The 27,089-nt window shown below is 41.0% G+C and overlaps 2 protein-coding genes across 5 annotated transcripts in view; both read right to left on the bottom strand.

The window, feature by feature from the left end:
* The window catches only part of atp13a2 (ATPase cation transporting 13A2), a 37,359-nt gene extending 30,322 nt beyond the window's left edge, over positions 1 to 7,037 (bottom strand). The window contains exon 1 of the mRNA XM_020458683.2: positions 6,898 to 7,037. Coding sequence (XP_020314272.1) covers positions 6,898 to 6,925 — 28 coding nt within the window. The 5' untranslated portion in view covers positions 6,926 to 7,037. The remainder of the gene's footprint in view (positions 1 to 6,897) is intronic.
* A 125-nt stretch (positions 7,038 to 7,162) lies between these two features.
* On the bottom strand, positions 7,163 to 26,593 carry LOC109868920 (succinate dehydrogenase [ubiquinone] iron-sulfur subunit, mitochondrial). Of its 4 annotated transcripts, none has more exons than XM_031803809.1 (8): positions 26,454 to 26,593; positions 10,279 to 10,412; positions 10,060 to 10,145; positions 9,724 to 9,860; positions 9,433 to 9,549; positions 8,963 to 9,064; positions 8,609 to 8,731; positions 7,163 to 8,384 (listed from the first exon to the last, which is right to left on the bottom strand). In XM_031803809.1, the coding sequence occupies exons 2-8, from the start codon at positions 10,410 to 10,412 to the stop codon at positions 8,280 to 8,282; spliced, it is 804 nt and encodes a 267-aa protein (XP_031659669.1). In that variant the 5' UTR covers positions 26,454 to 26,593; the 3' UTR covers positions 7,163 to 8,279. The 4 variants fall into 4 exon arrangements, with proteins under 4 accessions (XP_031659669.1, XP_031659668.1, XP_031659670.1 ...); XM_031803808.1 differs by lacking the exon at positions 26,454 to 26,593 and adding an exon at positions 19,985 to 20,154; XM_031803810.1 differs by lacking the exon at positions 26,454 to 26,593 and adding an exon at positions 17,976 to 18,135.
* Positions 26,594 to 27,089: the final 496 nt, after the last annotated feature.

A 27,089-nucleotide genomic window follows, 5' to 3' on the forward strand; every position in this document is an offset into this window, starting at 1 on the left:
AATCCAGGGTAAGAGAAAAAAATGCTCCTTGCATAAGACTAGGCCCAACTGCTGAGGGTGGTTTTATTTGGCCCCTCAAGTTGTTTAGTTGTTGAATTTTCATTGTTGGACATAAAATACCTTTTAAAAAACTCCAGGAAATCAGTTCCAAGTGATTTTAATTTTGTAAATCTGTTCAAGTATTTCCACGCATAATAGAGAGAAGTGATTTTATACAAATGTAAGCAAGGTTTGAAATGATTATGTTTTAGTCAAATATATCGGATTGGGCTTCTTGCAGTTAATTTGCAGTCTACAAATGAAATGTCCCACTCTTCAACAGTTGTGCGAAGTTGCTGGATATTGGCTGGAACTGGATCTGGAACACTCGATCCAGCGCATCCCAAACGTGCTCAATGGGTGACATGTCTGGTGAGTATGCAGGCCATGGAAGAACTGGGACATTTTCAGCTTCCAGGAATTGTGTACAGATCCTTGCAAAACATGAGGTGATGGCGGCGGATGAATGGCAAGACAATGGGCAGAAGACAATGGGCACGGTATCTCTGTGCATTCAAATTGCCAAAAATAAAATGCAATTGTGTTCGTTGTCTGTAGCTTATGCCCGCTCATACCATAAACCCACCATGTTCACAATGTTGACATCAGCAAACCACTCACCCACACGACGCCATACACGTTGTCTGCCATCTGCCAGGTACAGTTCAAACCAGGATTAATCCGTGAAGAACACACTTCTGCAGCCTGCCAGTGGCCATCGTAGGTGAGAATTTGCCCACTGAAATTGTTTACAACACCGAACTAAAGTCAGTTCAAGACCCTAGTGAGGACGATGAGCTCGCAGATTAGCTTCCCTGAGACGGTTTCGGACAGTTTGTGCAGAAATTCTTTAGTTGTGAAAACCCACAGCTGTCCGAGTGGCTGGTCTCACGACGATCCCGCAGGTGAAGAATCCGGATGTGGAGGTCCTGGGCTGGCATGGTTACACGTGGTCTGCGGTTGTGAGGCCGGCTGGACATACTATCAAATTCTCTAAAACTACGTTGGAAGCGGCTTATGTCAGAGAAATATACATACAATTCTCTGGCAACAGCTCTGGTGGACATTCCTGCGGTGAGCATGCCAATTGCACGCTCCCTCAAAACTTGAGACATCTAGGGCCTCCCGGGTGGTGCAGTGGTTAAGGGCGCTGTACTGCAGCGCCAGTTGTGCCATCAGAGACTCTGGGTTCGTGCCCAGGCTCTGTCGTAACCGACCGGGAGGTCCGTGGGGCGACGCACAATTGGCCTGGTGTCGTCCAGGTTAGGGAGGGTTTGGCAGGTAGGGATGTCCTTGTCTCATCGCGCACCAGCGACTCCTGTGGCGGGCCGAGTGCAGTGCGCGCTAACCAAGGTTGCCAGGTGCACGGTGTTTCCTCCGACACATTGGTGCGGCTGGCTTCCGGGTTGGATGCGCACTGTGTGAAGAAGCAGTGCGGCTTGGTTGGGTTGTGTATCGGAGGACGCATGACTTTCAACCTACGTCTCTCCCGAGCCTGTACGGGAGTTGTAGCGACGAGACAAGATAGTAGCTACTAAAACAATTGGATACCACAAAATTGGGGAGAAAAAGGGGGTCAAATTCAAAAAAACTTTAAAAAACTTGAGACATTTGTGACATTGTTGGACCTGCTGACTAGTGGTATTGTAGTGTCAGCTGAGAGTCAGGACATTTGGAACTTACATTCACTGGAGAAAATGGTTATAAAACTAGGATTGGGGAGGGTAATCTTTGTCTCATTTATGCCTCATCTGTACATTCGATCAGCCTGAGCAAAGTACTGCAGACTCACTGATCTATCACCTTGCATTCCAAACAAATATCCTAGCGTACTCATTAGCCTAATGATATGCACATCTGTGCAACTCCTTGCCTTTAGAAGTTGACCCAAAGCCTATTCTCTAGTTGATAAAGATACTAGAGGATAATGAATAATAATGGATATGAATAATGAATAATGGCAGTCCAGCCAACTTTTCCTTTAGGCAAAGCATGCAGATCAGTTGCCAAATAAATCAGACTGTGATACCAATTCCTATTTCCTCACAAGACAGAATATTGAATAAAATTACATTTTAACTTACTCTATCAGTTGTCTGTGCAGTTGGTCCTTCAGCTGGTCGAAATTTTAGATAGAATATCCACAGGTATTATTAAGTATTATTTGCCCAACTTTTTAGAGCACCGGTACTGCCGTTGAAATTTCAATCAATCAAATGTATTTATAAAGCCCTGTCTCAGCCTCCAGTATTTATGCTGCAGTAGTTTATGTGTCGGGGGGCTGGGGTCAGTTTGTTATATCTGGAGTACTTCTCCTGTCCTATTCGGTGTCCTGTGTGAATCTAAGTGTGCGTTCTCTAATTCTCTCCTTCTCTCTTTCTTTCTCTCTCTCGGAGGACCTGAGCCCTAGGACCATGCCCCAGGACTACCTGACATGATGACTCCTTGCTGTCCCCAGTCCACCTGGCCATGCTGCTGCTCCAGTTTCAACTTCCACCTGACTGTGCTGCTGCTCTAGTTTCAACTGTTCTGCCTTATTATTATTCGACCATGCTGGTCATTTATGAACATTTGAACATCTTGGCCATGTTCTGTTATAATCTCCACCCGGCACAGCCAGAAGAGGACTGGCCACCCCACATAGCCTGGTTCCTCTCTAGGTTTCTTCCTAGGTATTGGCCTTTCTAGGGAGTTTTTCCTAGCCACCGTGCTTCTACACCTGCATTGCTTGCTGTTTGGGGTTTTAGGCTGGGTTTCTGTACAGCACTTTGAGATATCAGCTGATGTACGAAGGGCTATATAAATACATTTGATTTGATTTGATTTTTACAGAAACCCAGTCTAAAACCCCAAAGCAGCAAGCAATGCAATGTAGAAGCACGGTGGCTAGGTAAAACTCCCTAGAAAGGCAGGAACCCAGCAAAGAAATCTAGAGAGGAACCAGGCTCTGAGGGGTGGCCAGTCCTCTTCTGGCTTTGACGAGTGGAGAATATAAGAGTACAGTGCCTTGCAAAAGTATTCATCCCCCTTGGCGTTTTTCAAATTTGGTTGTGCTACAACCTGTAATTTAAATCGATTTTTATTTGGATTTCATGTAATGGACATGTTATAGTGTAATAGTCCAAATTGGTGAAGTGAAATGAAAAAAACAACTTGTTACAAAAAAAGAAAACATATGCATATGTATTCACCCCCTTTGCTATGAAGCCCCTAAATAAGATCTGGTGCAACCAATTCCCTTCAGAAGTCACATAATTAGTTAAATAAAGTCCACCTGTGTGCAATCTAAGTGTCACATGATCTCACTACATGTACGCCTGTTCTGAAAGGCCCCAGAGTCTGCAACATCACCAAGCAAGGGGCACCACCAAGCGAGCGGCACATGAAGACCAAGGAGCTCTCCAAACAGGTCAGGGACAAAGTTGTGGAGAAGTACAGATCAGGGTTGGGTTATAAAAAAATATAAAAAACTTTGAACATCCCACAGAGCACCATTAAATCCATTATTAAAAAATGGAAATAATATGGCACCACAACAAACCTGCCAAGAGAGGGCCACCCACCGAAACTCATGGACCAGGCAAGGAGGGCATTAATTAGAGAGGCAACAAAGAGACCAAAGATAACCCTGAAGGAGCTGCAAAGCTCTACAGCGGAGATTGGAGTATCTGTCCATAGGACCACTTTAAGCCGTACACTCCACAGAGCTGGGCTTTATGGAAGAGTGGCCAGAAAAAAAGCCATTGCTTAGAGAAAAAAAATAAGAAAACACGTTTGGTGTTCACCAAAAGGCATTTGGAAGACTCCCCAAACATATTGTTGGATTTGGGATAAACTTTGAACATTGAGATATTAAATAAGTGATAGATCAGAAGCATAGAATATAAGGAGTGGAAGAGACTGGGTTTTATGTCAGAAGATAATGGTTTACTGTAGAAAGACAGATGGCTTTGGAATGTGTTGGGTGGACGGGAGGAGATCACAGGATTGCTATAGGGGAGCGGATGGACATCTGTGGATTAGAGCAAAGGAGGGGTTGATGTCAAGAGGTCAGGCCAGATCCCTTGAAGGGAGTAATAAGGGTTTATTATCCTGTTACCCGTTTCCTGTGGAACCATAGGATGTAAGGATTGGAGAGAAGGAGTGTCTAAAGTGGGGTATATATTCTTGATTTTTGTCTGAATACAGCTGTGTCGAAATTTTGAGAAGAATTCAACTTGGTTAAGCTTCCCCAGTGTCCGTGAGTTATATAAGAACCTAAACATATGGAAAAAGGTATTCTGGTCAGATGAGACTAAAAATGAGCTTTTAAGCCATCAAGGAAAATGCTATGTCTGGTGCACACCCAACACCTCATCACCCCGAGATCACCATCCCCACGGTGGAGCATGTTGGTGGCAGCATCATGCTGTGGGGATTTTTTTCATTGGCAGGGACTGGGAAACTGGTCAGAATTGACAGAATGATGGATGGTGCTAAATACAGGGAAATTCTTGTAGGGAAACCTGTTTCAGTATTAAAGAGATTTGAGACTGGGACGGCGGTTCACCTTCCAGCAGGACAATGACCCTAAGCATACTGCTAAAGCAACACTTGAGTGGTTTAAGGGGAAACATTTAAATGTCTTGCAATGGCCTAGTCAAAGCCCAGAACTTAATCCAATTGAGAATCTGTGGTGTATTTTAAAGATTGTTATACACCAGCGGAACCCATCCAATTTGAAGGAGTTGGAGCAGTTTTGCCATGAAGAATGGGCAAAAATCCCAGTGGCTAGATGTGCCAAGCTTGTAGAGACATACTCCAAGAGACTTGCAGCTGTGATTGCTGCAAAAGGTGGCTCTACAAAGTATTGACTTTGGGGACGTGAATAGTTATGCACACTCAAGTTCTGTTTTGTTGTCTTATTTCTTGTTTGTTTCACAATAAAAAATATTTTGCATCTTCAGTGGTAGGCATGTTGTGTAAATCAAATGATACTAACCCCCCCCAAAAATATATTTTAATTCCAGGTTGTAAGGCAACAAAATAGGAAAAATGCCAAGGGGGGTGAATACTTTCGCAAGCCACTGCACCTGTACATAGCCCATGTATAATTTAGCCCAAACAACTACCTCTCCCCCTACTGTATTTATTTTGCTTCTTTGCACCCCATTATTTCTCTCTACTTTGCAAGTTCTTCCACTGCAAATCTACCATTCCAGTGTTTTACTTGCTATATTGTATTTACTTCACCACCATAGCCTTTTTTTTGCCTTTACCTCCATTATCTCACCTCATTTGCTCACATTGTATATAGACTTATTTTCTACTGTATTATTGACTGTATGTTTGTTTTACTCCATGTGTAACTCTATGTTGTTGTATGTGTCGAACTGCTTTGCTTTATCTTGGCCAGGTCGCAATTGTAAATGAGAACTTGTTCTCAACTTGCCTACCTGGTTAAATAAAGGTGAAGTAAATACATAAAATGTACTTTTGTCTTGTGCACGTGCCTTACAGTAGCTCAAAAGCAAACAAATATTGATTGCCACACGGAGACCTGGCAAAGTGTTGGTCAGTAAATTCCCTGCATGTGTGCTACTACCTCTGCCAAGAGGCCCAAGCTTAAGCTAATTGGCACAGGCTGTTCCCACAATCACTACACTGAGAGGGTTCAAGGAATCAGGGCTAGATCATGATTCAGCCCTTACTGGAGAGGCATGGCTGGAGTTGTCACATGTTAGCAAATTCAGCTTGTGCTGTTGTAACCATGTCCCATGATCATTTCATCATGAGAGAAAGATTTAGTTGTGCATGCAGTTTAAAAAATCATCATAATTCAATCATAATCATAGTTCAATTTTGTTGATCTAAATCCTATTAATTCCAAATTAATTAATTATTATAAAACTGATTGTGCCTTGACAGGTGAGTTGTCAGAAAGTTTTAAGCCGGCAACTCCCATAGCTAGACAACACAGAGGTAAACAACCTGCTGCAGTGTCAGTTAGCTACAACTGTGTTCACAATAAATGGTTCAGCTACGGTTGCTACAGCTGGTCAACACCGACTTTGCACATTTCCCAAAAGCAAAATGTTGGATTAGTTTGTAGCCCAACACCAGTGTTTTCCAATACAAATACTGCAGAGAAGCATTCTGCTGCAGATTATGGGTGCCAACTCCGTGTGGTCTGCGAACCTCAAAACAGATGCGCTCAGGGTTTAGAAACTCTGTGGTGTCAGTGTGCTAGGCACTAGATCTGGTCCAGGGCGTTATATTAACCACGGTTACTATTGCAGCTAGCTAGTACACGTCACTACTTTAGCTAGCTAGCATACAGTATCTAGCATTCTAGTTAATGTTAGTACCTAGCTTCTAGCTAATTCTAAATGTGATTTCACCACCACTTCTGTTGGTGAAAGTAACGCACCATCCTATCTGGCACCAGTCCACATCCTGTCTCATTGAGTCTGTATGAGAAGATATTTGCTGGAGCCAGAAATTCAAGAGTTTGCTAGTTACTAGCCGACTCAGCTCAACGATTTATGTTGGAGTTGAGCGGCGACTGGTGTGGGCAGAGCTCTGACGTCATACAATTCCGTTTCTAATTCCGAAACTACTTTCAGCACCCAGAACAATGTCATGTGTAATTTCGGGCTATTTTTTGGGTGCTGAAATCTTTTTTTTATTTTTATAAAATGCATTTTATGTGACGTCTGCACTTCAGTCCGCCCACGCTAGGTACCGCTCAACTCCAACATAAATCGTTGAGTTTAATCGGCTAAATTTGGTAGCTACATACATTAACGTTAGATCCAATGTTCATTCCCCAAGCAGGATTGTCAGGGGGTGACGTAACGGCCATACTGCAAAACTCACCAAGCATGTCCATCCTTCCTTTAGTCATGATAATTTAGTAATCGATACCATAATTAGTTGCCAGTCATACAACTGGCAAAATTATGTCTTTGACTAGCACAAGTACCCGTACTAGCGAAACCGTTATCTTCCGTTTTGCCTCTCTATCCCGTCATGTGACACCAAACGCATTTCTACGGAAGCCCACGAATAGTTTGACAATAATAAAACAGAGTTTATTCAACAACAACAAAAAGTTAATAAATAAATAGGGGTTGGTATGCAATGGGGTTTGTTTTTGTTTATTTTGATCGGTAAGCATAGTGTATATAATCTGAAAATGACAGGGGAGATCTTTTCGGGGGCGTTGCCACCAAAATAGAGCCCCACACCTAGACATGAAATCAAATTTCGCCATACAATATTTACGAGATGTAACATACATTTTTCCAAACTCCATTCCCCATGAGACAATGATAAATCATAGTTTTGAAAACATACTTGCATTCTGAGTAGATCTTTGACCCAAAAACTATTCTAACAGCCATTAACCAGATAAAGTATCAATCCTTTCAAAAATCAACTAAACCATTTCAGTTTCGTTCATGAAACCTATCAATGTGTTACAATGGTAAATTAAGACATCTCCAAAGCCTGTTTTAATTCTACTTCCTTTATTGATAAGCATTTAAATAACATTTAACTGGTTTTCCTTAAAATATGATGTATATACGTACAGTATATCCAATGAACAAACATCAAATTGTGGTCCAGAGCTCATCATCCCATAATGTGGTTATAAGGCTGCACAACATGGGTACGCAACTAGAATCAGCTGTTGGCTGATTTTTGTAGAAGTGGATAGTCGGTGGTGCCGGAACAGAATTAAAAATCATTTATACACTGCAAATTGACCACAACTAAGCACCAAAAGAGATTGTATTTGAAATAGAAATAATTTAAGACCCTGATTACATTGAGACACGATCACATCTTTTTTTATTAATGGGAATACTTGAACAGATTTCCTAAACTAAACACATTTTTTGCTGAATTCCTGGTGGTTTTAGTATTTTTTTCTCCAAAAACTAAAATCCCCCCCAAAATCTTAAATACTTGTAGGCCAGTACCTGGTGCCAACCTCTGCTGTACAATCTACACACACACCGAGTAATAAGCTCTATCACCACATCAAACATTACTTTTGTATGTATTTTTAGAAGAAAAAAAAAACATTTCTAGAAGGAAGAGCAGTTATTCCACTCTCACAGATATAAAATCAGCAGTATCTTCTAGGCTGCCTGTGTCTTTTTTCATGTGCAAAGCCTAATGAAAGGGACAGACACTGTTGAAAGGCTAATGTTTAATCGAAAATTCAGCATTAGAGTCATTACTAGTGGATTTCAAGTCCGGTGGTTATCCACAATGTTCACAGGGTTAATGACTTTCTCTTTATATGTTGCCATCATTTTCTTGATCTCAGCAATAGCCTTTCCTGGGTTGAGTCCCTGTGGAATTAATACAAAATAAAAGGTAAATAAAGATGGAAAGATGAGTAACATGACAGAAAGGGATCGGCGATAACTACCTTTACACTGCATGAGTTGTATAAATGGTCTGAAGTCCACTGTGCTGAACTCTACACTAGTCTTATTACTGTATTTAGAAATGGTGGTTTGGTTTAGCAAATGAAGGCTAAACCAGATGCAGTCTATTCAGATGTTGAGTGTACCTTGGGGCATGTCTTAGTGCAGTTCATGATTGTGTGACAGCGGTAGAGAGAGAAGGGGTCCTGGAGCTTCGACAGTCGTTCCTCTGTGAACTCATCACGTGAATCAATCATCCAACGATAGGCCTGTTGAGGAAGGAAACACATTAATCAGATTAATTTACATAAAATGCTAATCTCTGGGATGGAGATGCCAGACAAACTCATTAGGTGAATCAATCAGCCAATTATATGCCTGTTGAAAATGCATTCACACGTCAGCTTTACTTTGTTTTCAGACAGACATCGGTTCTCCCTGTCAAAAAAGTAAAAGCATAAAAAAAAGATTCCTATATTGACTAAACACCCAATACATACCTGCATGAGGACAGCAGGGCCCAGATACTTATCTCCATTCCACCAGTAACTAGGGCAGCTGGTGCTACAGCAGGCACAGAGAATGCACTCATACAGACCGTCCTGGGAGAGGAGGACAATTAGAGATCAGATTTATTTTGTCATGAAAACTCCTTGCGCTCTAACAATATAATGTTCAAATATACAAAGTGGTAAGTTGAAATTCCAGAAAGGTGTGGCAAAGTGTGGTTCACGTGTATAAAATTATTTCCTTCTCAAGGGCGAGACAAGGTTTCAATGCAGCAAATTAAATTGGTTCAACTGACTAGATTACGTCAACCCTACAAAATAGTACATTGTCCCTTTCTGATAGCTTAATCAAATGGGTATATGTACTTGTGTTTCAGACTAGACATGGAAATTGCAATATGATGCATTGATAGTATAGCTACTGAAATCTGCTGCCAATGGCCAGGGGATGAAATATGTACCAGCTTTTGCCTGTCTTCCACAGTCTGGTGGTACTGCTCCTTTCCCTCCTGAGACTCATCTTTCTTCTTCAGGAAGGGCTCAATGGACTTGTACTGGGCATAGAAATTACTCATGTCCTGTAGAGGCACACACAATACATGTACACCCTTAGTCAACAAAATATAGGCTACCACATGGTGACTAAACATTGCATTGTTTTATTCAGTGTTTGTCTTTTAGATTTGTTACTTTTTTAATGCAGCTATAATAATCAGTATTCATTTACTTCTAAATGTAACCATAATACTCACCGGCACCAGATCTTTGACAACGTACATGTGTGGGAGTGGGTAAATTTTGATTGGTTTGCTGGTATTGATGTCTATTTTGTTTAAGCAGGCCAGTGTGTTGCCTCCGTTGATGTTCATGGCACATGAGCCGCAGATACCTAAAGCAAGATGCATGTATATCACACCACTGAAAAGGACAACTCCACACCAAGGCTCATTTCATATTTCATGACGCTCTGTCATTGTAGAATAGGGTACATTATATCTATAGGTCTATATTTTATGATTTCTACTTTCTACCTATAATGATGACACCCACTTTTCTCTCCACTCTGCAAATTGCTCTTCATGCCTTACCCTCTCTGCAGGAGCGTCTGAATGTGAGCGTGGGGTCCATCTCATTCTTGATTTTAATGAGGGCATCCAAAACCATGGGGCCACAGCTGTAATAGTAGGGAGAAGGATTTGTTAACAATGCAGATATTAAATCAATGAGAGCAATTCCATCAATGCAGACTATACGCTGACATTGATAGGTTTTAAACAACTGAAGACCCTTTCTGTCGTTGTACTTACTTGTTGAGGTCAATTTCATATGTCTGCATGCGTGGCTTATCCCCCATTGTGTCTGGGTCCCAGCGGTAGATCTGGAACTTCTTGATCCTGGGCTCAGATGCCGGGGCGGCTGCGGTCTGTGCATAGCGCACCATCTGGAGACGAGACATAGACAACATGTATCAATGTAGGAGGAATTACATTTTTAAATTAGGATTACATTATTGTTTTTGGTGTTAAATGCTGGTTTTAGTATCTAATACTACTCCCTATATATAGCCATGTTATTTTTATTCGTTATTCACTATTTACATTTTTTATTATATTTTTTAATCTTATCTTTAACTCTGCATTGTTGGAAAAGGTCCCGTAAGCATTTCACTGTTAGTCTACGAAGCATCTGACAAATAAAATTTGATTTGAATTTGATTCATACAGCTGTTTATGGGCTTTGCTTTGATATCAATAGATAGGCAAGACATGGGGTGAGTGAAAGTATACTACACCAGATTTACACAATAGATCAACTGAAATTAAAATGGATTTCAGTCGTAAATAAAAATATCTACCGTATGTCAAAAAGACAGAGTTGTATATTCATATGGGGGGTTTTACGCTAAAGGAAAATATCTACTTTCATAACAAGGTAGACATTTCCCTCTAGCGGTAGGATATATGTACTGCTCTGAGTTGTTATATCACCCTCAATTTCAAGTTTCATAACTAACATTTTGTCCACAATACGTTCGATAAGGATAAATAAACCGTAAGTTAAGAGTAACGCTGTTATTAAAAATAAAAACTAATTTATGAAAGAAAACAATTTAACGATTATATTATATTTCTACTGTGCTTTACTCCGATGTAAGGTAAACCTCCAATTGACAACAGTTTGTGAGTTCTTTTTAGAGGAACTGTCTAGTAAACCATATGAACAACAGCATACTATTTGAAGCCATGCCATAAACCAGACATGGACCTATTGACAGCTAGTAAAAACACGTTGCATGGCCAGGCAGGCAGGTGGTCTACGACTACCCTATTGATAGGGGTCTACCTATCCCAGTCATAGGTCTTTTCTTTCCATTCCCCAACTTCATTATTTTTCTCCTTTACTTACCACCATCGCCCCAGTGTTCCGTAATGCCACGGCGTTTCGGACTAAAGAGGTGCACACGACCGACATGCTTATATTTTCAGGTTGAATATTCTAACCGATACAGCGCTGTGCCTGTTCCAGTTTATGTATCTTGTCGCTGTCCCGCCCCAAGCATGACGTCAGTTTATGTCACGACTCAGGAGTAGCCTACTTACTGAAAGCTATGCGTGCACTGCAGGCTATTATGTCAGACTCTTTTACAACTCTCATTGCTTAGACGGGGTGTCGGTTATATACAGTGAGCTCCAAAAGTATTGGTACAGTAACACATTTTGTTGTTGTTGTTTTGGCTCTGTACTCCAGCACATTCCATTTGAAATTATACAATAACTGAGGTTAAAGTGCAGACTGTCAGCTTTAATATGAGGGTATTTTCATCCATATTGGATGAACCGTAAAATTAAATAAAAACTCAGGGTCACAACTTTCACTGGGGACATTCTGAAATAGCATGTCTTGGGGGTATGATATTTGTGCATCTGTAACTTGCTATACTTTCTAAACTGTTCAAATTAAAAAAGTTGACAGTCTGCACTTTAACCTCCAAGTCATTGTATAATTTCAAATCCAAAGTGCTGGAGAAGTGCCAAAACAACAAAAATGTGTCTGTCCTAATACCTTGAGCTCACTGTAGAAGGTTATTATTGTCAGATATAATATATATGTATTGCTAGCTGCATTCATTGTCAAATTTGAAATCACATAATTTAATCAAGAGTAATGAAAATCTCTTGCATTGGTAACTTTGTTGCACTCTTGTGTTGTGCTTTAAGCATATAGCCTACACATGCATATAAAATGTATACCAATGCAATTCTAAGACCACTGCGCCACTCGGGAGGCCCAGCATGGCTACCACAGCATTCTGCAGCGATATGCCATCCCATCTGGGTTGTGCTTAATGGGACTACCATTTGTTTTTCAACAGGACAATGACCCACCTCCAGGCTGTGTAAGGGCAATTTGATCAAGAAGGAGAGGGACGGAGTGCTGCATCAGATGACCTGGCCTCCACAATCACTCGACCTCAACCCAATTGAGATAGTTTGGGATGAGTTTGACCGCAGAGTGAAGGAAAAGCAGCCAACAAATGCTCAGCATATGTGGAAATTCCTTCAAGACTGTTGGAAAAGCATTCAAAGTGAAGCTGGTTGAGAGAAAGCCAAAAGTACGCAAAGCTGTCAGCAAGGCAAAGGCTACTTTGAAGAATCTCAAATATAAAATACATTTTGATTTGCTTTACACTTCTTTGGTTACTACATGAGTCCATGTGTTATTTCATAGTTTTGATGTCTTCACTGTTATTCTACAATGTAGAGAATAGTAAAAATAACTAAACTTTTGACTGGTACTGTACATATTCAGGTTATCGTGGATGTTTAAAGAGTCTGCGATTATGGACATCTTAAAATCTATATATCCCCTAATTCTTATTTATTGTATTATATTGGTGGTCACCATCACTTCATGTGTGTTGCTGTGCTCAGACAATTTCATAATCTCTCCTCAAGAAGGTAGACCTATTCCACTTCCCCAGCCCAATGTGCCTAAATGGTTGACAATGTAATATGTGCCTTATTATAATATTTTCATTGGGTTGAACTTAGTTGTATTACATGCGGTTGCATAACAACCATCTATCCATCTCATTGCATGGGCATGCTGTGCCCAAACCCCCATGGCATACCATTTTGTCAAAAGAGCCTACTTAAAGGATACCCATTACACTCTGGCTAGTCTGGAGAGAGCCATTGCCACACACCATCAGAGATAAGCATGAACATAGTGAACAGTGTGTATGTCATGGTTCCTCCTGGCACCATATTTCATGATTGTGTCCCTGTTAAAATAAGTGTGCTTTTTTTGGTCCTTTGCAGAAGCTTGAATTGTTTACTGTGTGCGTTCATTTCCTGAGTGAGTTTGAGACTTAGTGTTTGCTGTTTTTTCAAGTCTACTGTGATCCGGCGGCTACCAAATCTTAGTAAAGTATTATGTTTATCCTTAACCACTGATTCCTCATCTGGTCTCTTCTCTGCACCTTGGTCCAACCTTACCACGTCACAGTGTAGGGTACAGTCTCAATGAAGGGCAAAGATACAGAAAGAGCAATAGTAATGGCATCTTTTTGTAGGCACCAACTCCGCCATGGTTCGTTGAACAAAGCTTATGGGAAAATGTAGTTTTTGGATAAACGCTGAATATTAGGTCTGTGGTAAACACAGTTTTCGGAAATCTTAAACGTTTTGTTCTTTGATAATCTTAAAATCAGCTGAAGTTAAGGATATGTAATCACGCAAAGATTTAATCATTCATAAAGGTCATGTTAACTGACTGATATCTCATAGAACAAAAAGGTATAACATGTCATAAGCCTGTGTTTATTCCCAAACCCTATTCTTTCTCCATTAATTTTGCCCATATGAATGGCTGAATGAACTAGAGGTAAATCATTTTGTTTTAGGACTACAAGCTTGTGAGCTCTATAACAAGCTCATCTCAAGGATGAAACTAGTTCCAAAGGCTTGTTCATGTATGTGAAGTTATCCAAAGACGCTATGGCAAGCCATATATAGCCTACATCTTTATCAGACTTGAGAGCACTGGATATTAGGTTTCTTTATGATGTATACACATAATTATACAATCTAAGGCTGTTAAGAGTTTAGGAGAGGAGTGGGTAATCTTACCCTCTGTGTACTTGCAGAGAGATATCTCATACTAATCACCAAATCAGAGTTTTCAATCAAGGGTTGGATTAGTAGAACCCGGTGTGTTACTGATACAACTCAGGAGGTCCAAGTGATTTCGAATATAGTATGGTTGCAGCACTGCACATTGAGGATCTTGAGCGGGAGAGAGCGTCATCGGTTTACTAACCAATAAGGATGCAGTATTTTAGACAACCCTGCCCACCATGTCGCGTTTGCCTGGAAGAGTCTTCCAGACACACATGGAGCTATAGTGGTGGAGGTGTGTACTGTATAGGATCCTGTGAAGAATAGTTGCGGTAGAAGAACTGGACCCGTCAGGCAACCTCAACACGAGGAGCAAAAAGACAACTCCATATGAGTAATGTCATGAGTAACATGCAGACTGTGTTGCGTGAGGTACATTTTGCAATCTAATGCAAATATACCATTGCGATATCGTTGCAGAAAATGAACAATGGAACGACTACCTCAACAAATATACATTTAACGTCAATCAACTATATACAGTATGGCATGAACTAGAGTCGACTGGATCAACATACTATCTGCGACAGGCTTTGGTGGGCGTGTCAGTGATTGAAAACAAAGGTGTTCTTCATGGGGATGTTGTCTATCCTTCCACTTGTTCAAGACACATTCCTGTCAATGTGTGCAAAAGAGCATGTGTGACCTGCATCTAGACCACTGAGTGGCCGCATAGGCTTGAGGGTCTGCGTACCCCAATAAGCAAAACATTTTAGTGGTCCCTCTCTCTCAGCAGCCAGAAAAATGTTGACGTTTGAAAGTACATTTCCTGCAATTCTACACATTTTTCCATGGAATGTAGCGGAAAAAAATAACTATTTCAAAGCTAATTTCTTGCTATTCTACACATTTTGTCATAGGGTGGAGAGAAATGTTTGCAGTTTTGAATATGATATCTGAGTAAGAGTGACTAACAAAATCAATAGGGACCCTCCGATCAGTAATTCCTCCTTGATTACTACCATGATTAAGTTTAGGTAGCAGGCCGCTAGACACATTTACCAATAAAAAATAAAATAGCTGACATGGGCTAATTGAGTGACTGTCAGTGGCTAACATAAAGAGAAAAACTGCTGATGCACAACCAAATTTCGAAATTGCACCTCGTGCAACAGTAAAGTTGAGACCCCGGCTGATTGATCTATTGCCGATCCCTGATCTAGACCTATGGCCTGCTGTTGCATATACAGTATGGGGGTGTATATTAAGCCAATAAATGTCAGTTTGGCACATATGGTCATCCTGTGTACATTAACCTTGTCCCCCAGCTAATGAGACTAGTGTACATTAATCAGTACTTTTGAGGAACAGATGTCCAAAGCTTGCAACTCATTACAGAAACAGTGGTATTGTTTGTGAATTAATGGCAAAAAATGTTGCCATAAATCTTGAAGCTAAATAATTAATGTTGTTCCCCAAAGGGACAGCCAAACTCGTAGTATCAAGTTACAAACTGAAAGAGAAGTGTCTTAATCATGTTTCCACCTCAACTCTGTAGGCCATGCGAAAGAGGCACTTGATCTGGCAAGCATGCGAGAGCAGTTGGTACAACTGGAGCATTAGAGTAAAGTGAAGGTGGGTCACTTTCAAATGTCTGGTTATTAGGTTTATCCATCAAATTGTTGGGAGCATATATTGAGTAGCAACTTACTTTATAAAAATTAAGGCATGAAATGAAACTTAAATTATATGCAATGTCTGGCTTCTATACATCCTCTCCATAATGAATCAGCAACGCTCAGGGTGGAGACAGGCATGTAGAACCATCATCTCATGGGATTTTTTTTCTTCTTGTGACAGGTAGGCCAACATTTGGTGCAGCTTAGTCTATGCTACAGTAATATAAAGACAGAATGCTCATCTAATTTACCCATCTCCATCTGTCTTTTGGGGTCACTATTTAAATTGTAAAAATAATATATTTTTAAATTGCTGCTGCATTGTTTTAAAACGGCCTATCTGTGCACGTGTGAGCGCTCTCTCGCAGGCTTTATCTCGCCATCAACTCCATTCAAAATGTGCAACCGTTCTTTTTTCTTTTTTATTAACCGTCATTTAACCAGGTAAAGCTCTTTTTCAAGGGAGACCTTGCCAATAGGCAGCTACAATCGATACATTACAGAATTAAAAACAAACAATACAACATGATCCAGACTAAAAAAGCATTTACAATCCTCCATAAGAGTCTCCAATCAATATTTTAAATTCATTCAGTGGCACTAACATATCTAGATGAAGCATGGATTGTAGACTATTCCATGCCTCTAGTGCACAAGAAGAGAAGGCAGTCTTAACTAATACTGTGAATGTCCTGGGGACTTTAAGTAAGGTAGAAACCACCTAGTAGACCAGGTATAGTTACTGCTGGTGGTGAAGGAGACCAGACTACAGAGGGAATTTACCCAAAAGGGCTTTGTAGATGAACACATACAAATGTAGCTTACTGTGCATATAAAGTGAGGGCCAACCTACTATTTGGTACAAGGTGCAATGGTGGGTGAGTGACTTGGCATTTGTAATAAAGTGCAAGGATGCATGATAAACAGAGTCCAGTCCCTGTAAGACGGAGGAGGTTGCATGCATATATATCAAGTCAACGTAATCAATTACAGAGAGAAAAGTGGCCTGAACAAGCTTCTTTCTTTCCCTAAGCAAGCCTTATTATGAAAATAAAAACCCAATTTCATTAAGCTTCCTCACAAGATTATCCATATGAACTTTAAAGGACAACTTGTCATCCAACCATATACCTAGGTATTTGTATGTTTTTGTACATTCAAGACCAGTTAGAAACCATAAAGGGAGGCCTGGAGTGACAGAAATGCAGTCTGGAGCTCTTCAACAGCCTTAACCAGAGAAGGAGCACATGAATATATGACTATCCTCTGCATAGAGATGTAACTTTGCTGGTTGTATCCCATTTCCCAACTCATTCATAAAAATTGAGAACACAGGAGCTAAAATGGAACCCTGGGGCACACCTCTATTAATCTCAAGAAAGCTAGACTTGTGATCGTCAGTATATATACACATTGTGTCAGAAAGATAGTTCCTAAACCAATTCACTGCCCCTTCCCTGAAACCAATGTTACGGAGTCTAGCAACAATAATTCATGGTCAACTGAATCAAATGCCTTTGATACATTTAACAAACAGAGCAGCACAACGTTGCTTTTTATCAAGTGCATTTGCCACTGCCATATTTGCAGTTGTGGTGCTGTGCCCCGATCTAAAGCCAGACTGAACCACACTCAGTATGTTCTTTTCAATGAAGAAGTTCACTAGGGATTCATAGACCTTGGCCAGGATAGGGAGTTTGGAGATAGGATGACAGTTGTTAGCATCTGAGGGATCTCCACCCTTTAGCAGTGGGAGGACATGAGCTGATTTCCAAATGCTGGGTATGGAATTGGTCAAGAGACTGAAGTTGAAAATGTGAACCAGAGGTTCAGTAATAATACCAGCTGCTATCTTTAAGAGGTGGGGATACAGGTTGTCTGGAACTGCAGACTTTTTAGTGTCTATTGCCTTTAGTGCTTTATATACCTCAGCATAACACGGAACCCAAACCGGCTGCGCGTGTGCGCTATCGTGCATAAATGTATTTTGCCCCCCCTCACACCAAACGCGTTCACGACAAGCAGGTTAAAATATCAAAACAAACTCTTAACCAATGACATTAATTTGGGGACTGGTCGAAAATCATTAAACATGTATGGCAATTTAGCTTGTACTTGCTAGCTAACGTTAATTTGTCCTATTTAGCTAGCTTGCTGTTGCTAGCTAATTTGTCCTGGGATATAAACATTGAGTTGTTATTTTACCTGAAATGCACAAGGACCTCTACTCAGACAATTAATCCACACATAAAATGGCCAACCGAATCGTTTCTAGTCATCTCTCCTCATTCCAGGCCTTTTCATTGTTTAATTTATATGGTGATCGCATCTAAACTTTCATTGTATTACCACAACTACAGGCAAAACAGTTCGTCCTTCAGTCACCCACGTGGGTATAACCAATGACGATATGACACGTGGGGTACATGCTTCTATAAATCAATGTGGATATGGGAGAGGCATGACTTTCAGCGCAAACTGCGTCAGAAATAGGAATGTGTTCTATTTTAGCCCTTGGTGTCGCAGACGCTCGTTGGCGCAATAATTGAATAACATGGATTTCTACATTTAATTTGCGACGATCGCACGTGTCCGGTCTAGTCAGCATGTAAGAAACAGGCTCAAAGATAAAATGGTTCACATATAAGGACCTATATATCGTAGTTTACTCTAACAGAGCTTACAATTATAGGCCTGGGCACCACCATTATCAAAAACTGAACCAGCAGATATGAAGTGCTTGTTAAAAAAAACTACAATATCAGCTTTATCCTTCACTTCGTTAGAATCCACCATTAAATGGTCAGGAACGCCAGAGGATTCATTAGAACCTGACACAGATTTGATTAGCGTCTAGAACTTGGTAGGGTTGTTCAGGTTCTCTGTGACTTCATTTAGATAGAAATCTGATTTGGACTTCCTGGTAAATCCTGGACATGTGTTTCTTAGCACTCTGAAGAAGGCCCAGTCAACAGGAGCATTTGTATGTCTAGCTTGAGCCCAAGAGACATTTCTCTTTCTAATTAATTCTGCCAAGTTATCTGAAAACCAGGGATTGCCCATTCCACTGATTCAACATTTCTTCACAGGGGCATGTTTATCACAAATGGACACAAATTGCATAGAAAAATACTCCCAGGCAGTGTCAAAATCGGGAATAAGACTTACTCTGTCAATTGTATGGTACAGATCATGTAAGAACGCTTGCTGATCAAACTGTCTAAAATATCTTTTAGAAATATAACGGGTTTGGCTTTGGTCATTTTGTACTTCTAACACAAGAAATTGCACAGTGATCACTGACATAATTACAGAATATCCCAGTCGATGTGTATTTGCGAGGGGTATTGTTAGAAGAATGTCCAATGGCGTTGATTTGTTAGGTGCTCTGGGATTCGGTCTGGTAGGCGCATTCATTAATTGCGCGAGATTCAAAGAGTCACACAGTTCTTTAAAAGAGTCCGATACAGATGTAAGCATGTCCCAGTTCAAATCTCCTAAAATAATGAATTCAGAGTCATTTAGCTTGTGCAGGACAGAAATAGTTTAGTGCGTCTCCCGAAGCCGAGTGTGGTCTGTAGCAGCCGACTACAGTGATGTGGGAGTCCTTATATACTTTCACTTTAACCGCAAGCAATTCAAAATGTTTGGCTTTGGTAATTGAGATCATTTCAGAGGTGTTAAACTTGGATTTAACATCAATTGCAAACTCTCCTCCTTTACTCTTCCGATTCGTTCTAAAAAGACGTGTACTCATCAATATAAATCGAGTTATTTGACATAGATTTATTTAGCCAAGGTTCTGATAAAACCATTAGGTCTGCATTTTTCGTATTGGCCCATATTCTAAAAATGTATATTTTTGTTAAATTGACTTCTGACATTAACATACAAGAGGCCAAAACCTGCTCTGTTTTTAAAATCATAGGGAGTCGGTAGAGATTGCATGGTATCCACCGGCCCAGGGTTTGGTCGCACATTACCAGAGATCAACGATAAAAACATAACAATATATCTCAGTTGCCCAATGCGTGAGGACTAGGCAGGGCCAGCACCATTGTCAATAAAGGCTTTCCACAAAGACAACTAATTCAATAGTTTCATATTTTGGAAGTAGGCTATGCCATCAAGTGTGGGTCCAATTGCGTTTGAGAGTGGTACAAACACGCAAAGAGAAATACCAAGGGGGCATAAAGCAAAGATAATTCACTCACCCATCGATCATTCAGCCTATTTAATCTAGGGTGCCATTGCGTAAAGAGCAGGCACAGTAACAGATACACAATGCCGGTTTTTAGAGATATTTCAGCACAGGTGCGCAGCGACCAGTAGACGTAGTGCATCAGGTTTTTCCATCTGGCAACCGCTTCTCCGCTCCTGGCCTTCAGTGCGCAACTGCGCTCGAGTAGATGGCCTTGACAGACGCTCACGACTCGGCGAGCTCCAACTCCAGAAAGGTGTAGGCAACAGTTTACGAGCAGCTCAAGGCAGAAAAAAACGGCCTTTCAATCAGAAATCTTTGTACAAGTAAATTTCGTAAAATAGAGACCTGTTTTTTTTCTGTGCAGTAGTCTATATCATTGGTGTATTGGATAACGGCACAATAATTTAGGCTTTTGTGGGCATGGGCTCATTAAATGTATTTAATATAGGGCTCATTAAATGTATTTAATATAGGGCTCATTAAATGTATTTAATATAGGGCTCATTAAATGTATTTAATATAGGGCTCATTAAATGTATTTAATATAGGGCTCATTAAATGTATTTAATATAGGGCTCATTAAATGTATTTAATGTATTTAATTGCTTATCCGGCTCAGGTATCATCAGGCTTGAATTTTCATTAAAAGCTCTAATCAAATCCAGACATACACCTATTTATATGCTTTATAAATGCTCTGAATGACACTTAGTATAGTTTAATAACAGGTTTATACTATGTGCTTTACTAGAATAATGAAAAATTGTTTAACATTCTTAAATGGTATTGGTTAGGTGCAGGATATTAACTTCACGGCAACATACAGTACAGTCACCACAAGAGCAGTCTATTGTCAACAGGGTCACACTTTCTACATCCACTATGAATGCTGACCGATGGTCTGTTACCATAAGTTTCCCTGCAGAAATTGGCCCTCCATTCTGGGATGGATTACGCCATCATGACAGGCGGAGACGTAGCCCCCAAAGGCTGTGACAGGGCCACGGCCATGCACAAGGTCTTTGACTTGACCAGCACAAGCCGGCTTGGTAGGACATTCATCCACTTAGCACTGTGTCATATTAAATGTCAAAAGTTAAATCTACAGATACTCATTGACACAAATCATATTGGTGTTCACGTCAAATCAGAGCCATATGTAAAGATCTATGGGTGTGAAATGATGCAGACAATTCAATTGATAGAACCCACAATCTAGCTGCAATATTAAAGGGAAATGTCACAATGTTCAACTTCATATTCATCATCTCCAACACCACCCCAACATCAACATATGTGAAAATTGCGCATTTATATTTTTTGTAGTAAAAAAGATAGAGGAAGATAAGTGTTTCCAATGACATCCATGGTGTGTATCGTGTGATTTTAACAAATTATGAGTAGGCAGTGCCTACTAATTGTCTACTAATTGGTTGATGATGCTATTGGAAACAGTTATCTTCCTCTCTTTTTTACTACAAATCATAGAAACACACCATTTTCACTCATGTTGATGTTTGGGTGGAGATAATGAATATGAAGAACATTTTTAAAATATCCCTTTAAAGCCCTGTCACAAGAATTATGTTCTCAATGTTCATAACCCAATTCAATTAAACTACTCGGTCTGCAACCCAGAATTTGTAAGATACTGGTTGAATGAAACAGACAGAGGCCCAGCTAAATAATCAAAATGTTTATTCGCGAGAACGCTGGTTCGTTGTACAAAACCATTCATTTCATACTAGCTCCACAAATACTTTCACACCCAAACAGAAGGTATCCTACGCACATACTGTCCCACTACCCATCCGACAAAGATTAGGGGAGGCCATGAGAATCACTCCCTGTCCTCCCTCAAAATAGGGAGACCATGGGAAGTACTTCCCGTCCTTTCCCCAATCTCTCAGAGGCCCCTAGCCAGGTCGGCAAGGATTCTGCTAAGACAGGCTGTGTTTAAGATACTATAAAGACATATTGTACAGATCTATTGCTTTACCCTAATTCTGACTAAAACTACACATATCATGAATAATAATTTTATGATTCTAATCAATTTCATACAATTACAGTGGGGCAAAAAAGTATTTAGTCAGCCACCAATTGTGCAAGTTCTCCCACTTAAAACTATGGGAGTGGCCTGTAATTTTCATCATAGGTACACTGCAACTATGACAGACAACATGAGAAAAAAAAGAAAATCTGAAAATCCAGAAAATCACATTGAAGGATTTTTTATGAATTTATTATTCATAAAAAATTTGTTATTTGGTCACCTACAAACAAGCAAGATTTCTGGTTCTCACAGACCTGTAACTTCTTCTTTAAGAGGCTCCTCTGTCCTCCACTCATTACCTGTATTAAATGGCACCTGTTTGAACTTGTTATCAGTATAAAAGACACCTGTCCACAACCTCAAACAGTCACACTCCAAACTCCACTATGGCCAAGACCAAAGAGCTGTCAAAGGACACCAGAAACAAAATTGTAGAGGCTGGGAAGACTGAATCTGCAATAGGTAAGCAGCTTGGTTTGAAGAAATCAACTGTGGGAGCAATTATTAGGAAATGGAAGACATACAAGACCACTGATAATATCCCTCGATCTGGGGCTCCACGCAAAATCTCACCCCGTGGGGTCAAAATGATCACAAGAACGGTGAGCAAAAATCCCAGAACCACACAGGGGGACCTAGTGAATGACCTGCAGAAAGCTGGGACCAAAGTAACAAAGCCTACCATCAGTAACACACTACGCCGCCAGGGACTCAAATCCTGCAGTGCCAGACGTGTCCCCCTGCTTAAGCCAGTACATGTCCAGGCCCGTCTGAAGTTTGCTAGAGAGCATTTGGATGATCCAGAAGAAGATTGGGAGAATGTCATATGGTCAGATGAAACCAAAATATAACTTTTTGGTAAAAACTCAACTCGTCGTGTTTGGAGTACAAAGAATGCTGAGTTGCATCCAAAGAACACCATACCTACTGTGAAGCATGGGGGTGGAAACATCATGCTTTGGGGCTGTTTTTCTGCAAAGGGACCAGGACGACTGATCCGTGTAAAGGAAAGAATGAATGGGGCCATGTATCGTGAGATTTTGAGTGATAACCTCCTTCCATCAGCAAGGGCACCGCCCGGGCAACGAAGGAGTGGCTTCGTAAGAAGCATTTCAAGGTCCTGGAGTGGCCTAGCCAGTCTCCAGATCTCAACCCCGTAGAAAATCTTTGGAGGGAGTTGAAAGTCTGTGTTGCCCAGCAACAGCCCCAAAACATCACTCCTCTAGAGGAGATCTGCATGGAGGAATGGGCCAAAATACCAGCAACAGTGTGTGAAAACCTTGTGAAGACTTACAGAAAACGTTTGACCTCTGTCATTGCCAACAAAGGGTATATAACAAAGTATTGAGATAAACTTTTGTTATTGACCAAATACTTATTTTCCACCATAATTTGCTAATAAATTCATTAAAAATCCTACAATGTGAATTTCTGGATTTTTTTTCTCATTTTGTCTGTCATAGTTGAAGTGTACCTATGATGAAAATTACAGGCCTCTCTCATCTTTTAAGTGGGAGAACTTGCTCAATTGGTGGCTGACTAAATACTTTTATTTTAGGGTGGAATATTCTAATCATTCATTTAAACATATAAATTCCATCAACAAGCCCCTACTCCCAAATATAATAATAAATACATAACTTCCTAAATGTTTCTTATAAAGCAATTATAATTGCTAATCTAATCTGTCGTCTCATCTGTAGCGTCCTGCTCTTTGCAGATGAAACATATGCATTCCTACGCAAGAGATCCACAGTGAGTCCAGTAAACGGTAAGCACATTATGCTTTCAAGAGTTAACATGTCAGCTGATTTGATCACGTCGATTACTTTGTGTTACAGGAGAAAATCAGTGAGGACCTCGGAGCCATCCTTAACGCATTCCTTGACCACACTGGAGAGTAGAGCAGCAACAATTTGGTACCAACCAAAATAATTTTGTCATGTAAAAATCTATTCCTTTCAAGTGATTTTACACTAGCAAGTTACAATGGTGATTATATTTTAGTTTTGAGGAAGAGTATGAAAAGCTTGACTTGACTAAAAAGATGTTTGAATAATCCCATCTCTCTCTTCCCAGGTTTATGCTAGTGTTGACAGATTAGTACTGGAGCCCGCCACCATAGGGAGACAGTGAGTGAACCATTCTCCACTTGCACTAGAATTCCATTATCTACAAGTGGCATAATGATTCTGGTAATGACTACAAATGTGCAACGTGATATTTATGAGCTAGATCTATTTGAGATGAATGATTGCTCTGATGAAACAATACCGTGTTGAGTTGAAGGTTTATTTCACAAACCTATATCCCCTGCAGGAAAATGAATTGGCCCAGTTTGACTATGGCCAGAAAGTGTTCAGACATTGCCATTCGTGCAGCGGGCATGTCAGGGTGTGAGATCTCTAAACTGGGTGTGGCATGTTTGGTGGGTACATGTGACCTGTTCAGTTAAGCTTCCAAACCATTTAGTTGGTTGAGTTGTGTCTAAATAACAGAACAGGATAACGGATACAAGATGATGTTCAACCCATATACCACGTCAGGCTGCTGCTATGATCGATGCACAAGGTGGAGAAGCCAAAGGAGGTGGCAGCAGCGAGTGCAAGATCATTCACAGTGGTGCAGGAGGCTCTACCACAGGCCCTCATCTCCAACACTCCGGCCGCAGCTGAGCTAGTGAAGGTTGAAGAGGCAGCTGCCATTATCGAGGAGGCAGTTACCCTAGTTAAGGGGGCAGAGGCTGCTACCCCCATGGTCACTGAGATAGTTGCAGTTGCAGCTCCAGCCCTCAGAGGCAGAAGTGGTGGAGGTTTGTGTGGAAACTGAGACTGCTATCCCATTGGTGCAGAAGGTAGAGATCATCAAGAATGTACCAGAGGCTGCAGCATCTGTTGTTCCAGAGACTGGAGCAGTGGCTGAGGTAAAGGAGGTTGATGTGTCTGCACCCAAGGAGACAGAAGCTGAGGTACTTGTAGATAGGGCCCCTATCTTTAAAGAAGAACCAGCTCCAACTAAAACTACTCAAGAGTTGGAAGCCACAGAAGCAGTCAAGGAGTCAGAAGCCATTACAGTAGAGTCAGAGGCCACAGCAACTGCTGTTGCCAAGGAAGCAGAAGTCACATCAAATGTGGTTACCCAGGAATCTGAACCCACAGTCGTTGCCCAGGATGCAGAGGCAGCCCCGGAGTCAGAAGCCCTTGTAGAGGTTGTTACTGAAGAGACTACTGCTCGAGACTCAGAGGCCACAGCACCCACTGTTGCCAAGGAGACCAAGGCAACAGCAGTTCCCATTGCCCAGGAGAGTGAGGCCGCAGCAACCTACATTGTCCAGGAGATCTACATTGTTGTGGAGACAGAGACGGCAGCAACCCCTGTTGTCATGGAAAGAGAGGCAGTAGAAACCCTCCTTGCCATGGAGACAGAAGCCGCAGCAACCCCTGTTGTCACAAAAACAGAGGCAGCAGCAAACCCTGTTGTTGCAGAAACAGAGGCCACAGCAACCCCTGTAAGTCCGAAGCAACCTCTGTTGCCAAGAAAACTGAGGCTACAGCAACCCCTGTTGCCCTGGAGACTGAGGCCGCAGCAACCCCCGTTGCTCCGGAGACTGAGGCCCCAGCAACCCCCGCTGCCTCAGAGATTGAGGCTGCAGCAACCCCCGCTGCCCGGGTGACTGAGGCCGCAGAAACCCCCGCTGCCCGGGTGACTGAGGCCGCAGCAACCCATGTAGCCAAGGAGACAGAGGCCACTATAGCAAAGGTTGACATAGAAACTGCAGCTGAGATCCTTGCAACTGCTGTGGCAAGGATTCTGAAGTGACTGAAATTACAGCTTCCACAGCGGTGCAACGGAAACCTCTGGCACTCTGGAGTCAGATGCTAGTAAAATTGAAACACCTCTAGCAAAGGACCAGGAAAGTGACGACCCAACCAAACCAAAAGACCCTCCTAAAAAAGATGATGGAGAAGCTACTGAAACACATTGGTAGGGAGCAAGATTAAATATGTTGAAACAAAAAATATGAAGTTTTGTCATGCGATTAAACGGCTATTGATTATTCTGTCTCAGTAGCTACATTTCCTTCCAATTGCCAACAGATTTTCATGCAAATATTCTAAAATCCACATAAAAAAATATGTAAATTTTTCCCCCAGAGGGATGTTTCCATCAAACTGACTTGTTGCAGATAAAAGGCTGTGTGATGATGTAGTGCACATAAAAACCACAACCTCTTTTGCAATTGAAGGAGGGCTGAACTTCCTGATTTGGTCTCAATTCTGGCTTGACCATAAAAAAATGCAATGGCCAAGACTGAAGCCAAACAAGAGTTGTCTTGGTGGGGTGGTTTAATGTGGGTGTCGTGCTTGCATAAGGCAAGTGTTTGTAAATTGTCTGCCAAAACGGTACACAGTACATCACTCACCCTTCTAGATAACTTGAAACAGCCTAACCAGGTCTTGTCTTGAAGTCGCCTAGGCTAGCTAGTGCTAGCTGGCTTCTTTCGCCAATTAGCTTCAGCCAGCTGGTGTGCAACCACGGCAAAGTTGTTATGACGTTGGATAGCCTATAGCTGGGGCTAGTTAGGGACCGTTAATAAATTACACAATGTAAATGGGAGAATATTTTCATGTTGCACACCTTTGAGTACTCGTTAAAGAGAATCTTCACAATTTTTCAACTTCATATTCATCATATTTGTTTTATCACAGGAGACTGTTTTATTACTCATCACTGTATTATTTACCAAAAGGTTGGCTGGACCCCTTTGAAGTCATGTAGATCACATCATTATACTCTTTTTGTTTACAAAGCTCTGCTCCTCAAACTTTTGACTTACTTATTTATCACTGTCATGATTTAAAATGACAAGTTATCAAACCCGGTCACAAGGTTTGTTAACTCTGGAGACTCCTTGGGTGTCTAGAGAGTTAGGTAAATCAGCCTTTAATTTCCTTGCACCTTACATGTGGAATGATCTACAATACAATTGTAAAATTAAAATTGGAGGAATTGTTGCCTCTAGGTCATTTCAGACAGTTGTTAGGGGACCATTTTACTG

This window comes from Oncorhynchus kisutch, linkage group LG24 (genome assembly GCF_002021735.2).
Source record: "Oncorhynchus kisutch isolate 150728-3 linkage group LG24, Okis_V2, whole genome shotgun sequence".
In the NCBI taxonomy this organism is placed as follows: Eukaryota; Metazoa; Chordata; class Actinopteri; order Salmoniformes; family Salmonidae; genus Oncorhynchus; species Oncorhynchus kisutch.

What these genes read in the sequence shown, in the direction of transcription:
- LOC109868920 (XM_031803808.1), bottom strand. Translation starts at nt 20,113, where the DNA reads ATGCACTACGTCTACTGGTCGCTGCGCACCTGTGCTGAAATATCTCTA. An exon ending in ATAGGCTGAATGATCGATGG is followed by an intron (nt 10,413 to 19,984) that starts GTGAGTGAATTA and finishes TCTCGTCTCCAG; the next exon opens with ATGGTGCGCTATGCACAGAC. An exon ending in CAGACGCTCCTGCAGAGAGG is followed by an intron (nt 9,861 to 10,059) that starts GTAAGGCATGAA and finishes ATCTTGCTTTAG; the next exon opens with GTATCTGCGGCTCATGTGCC.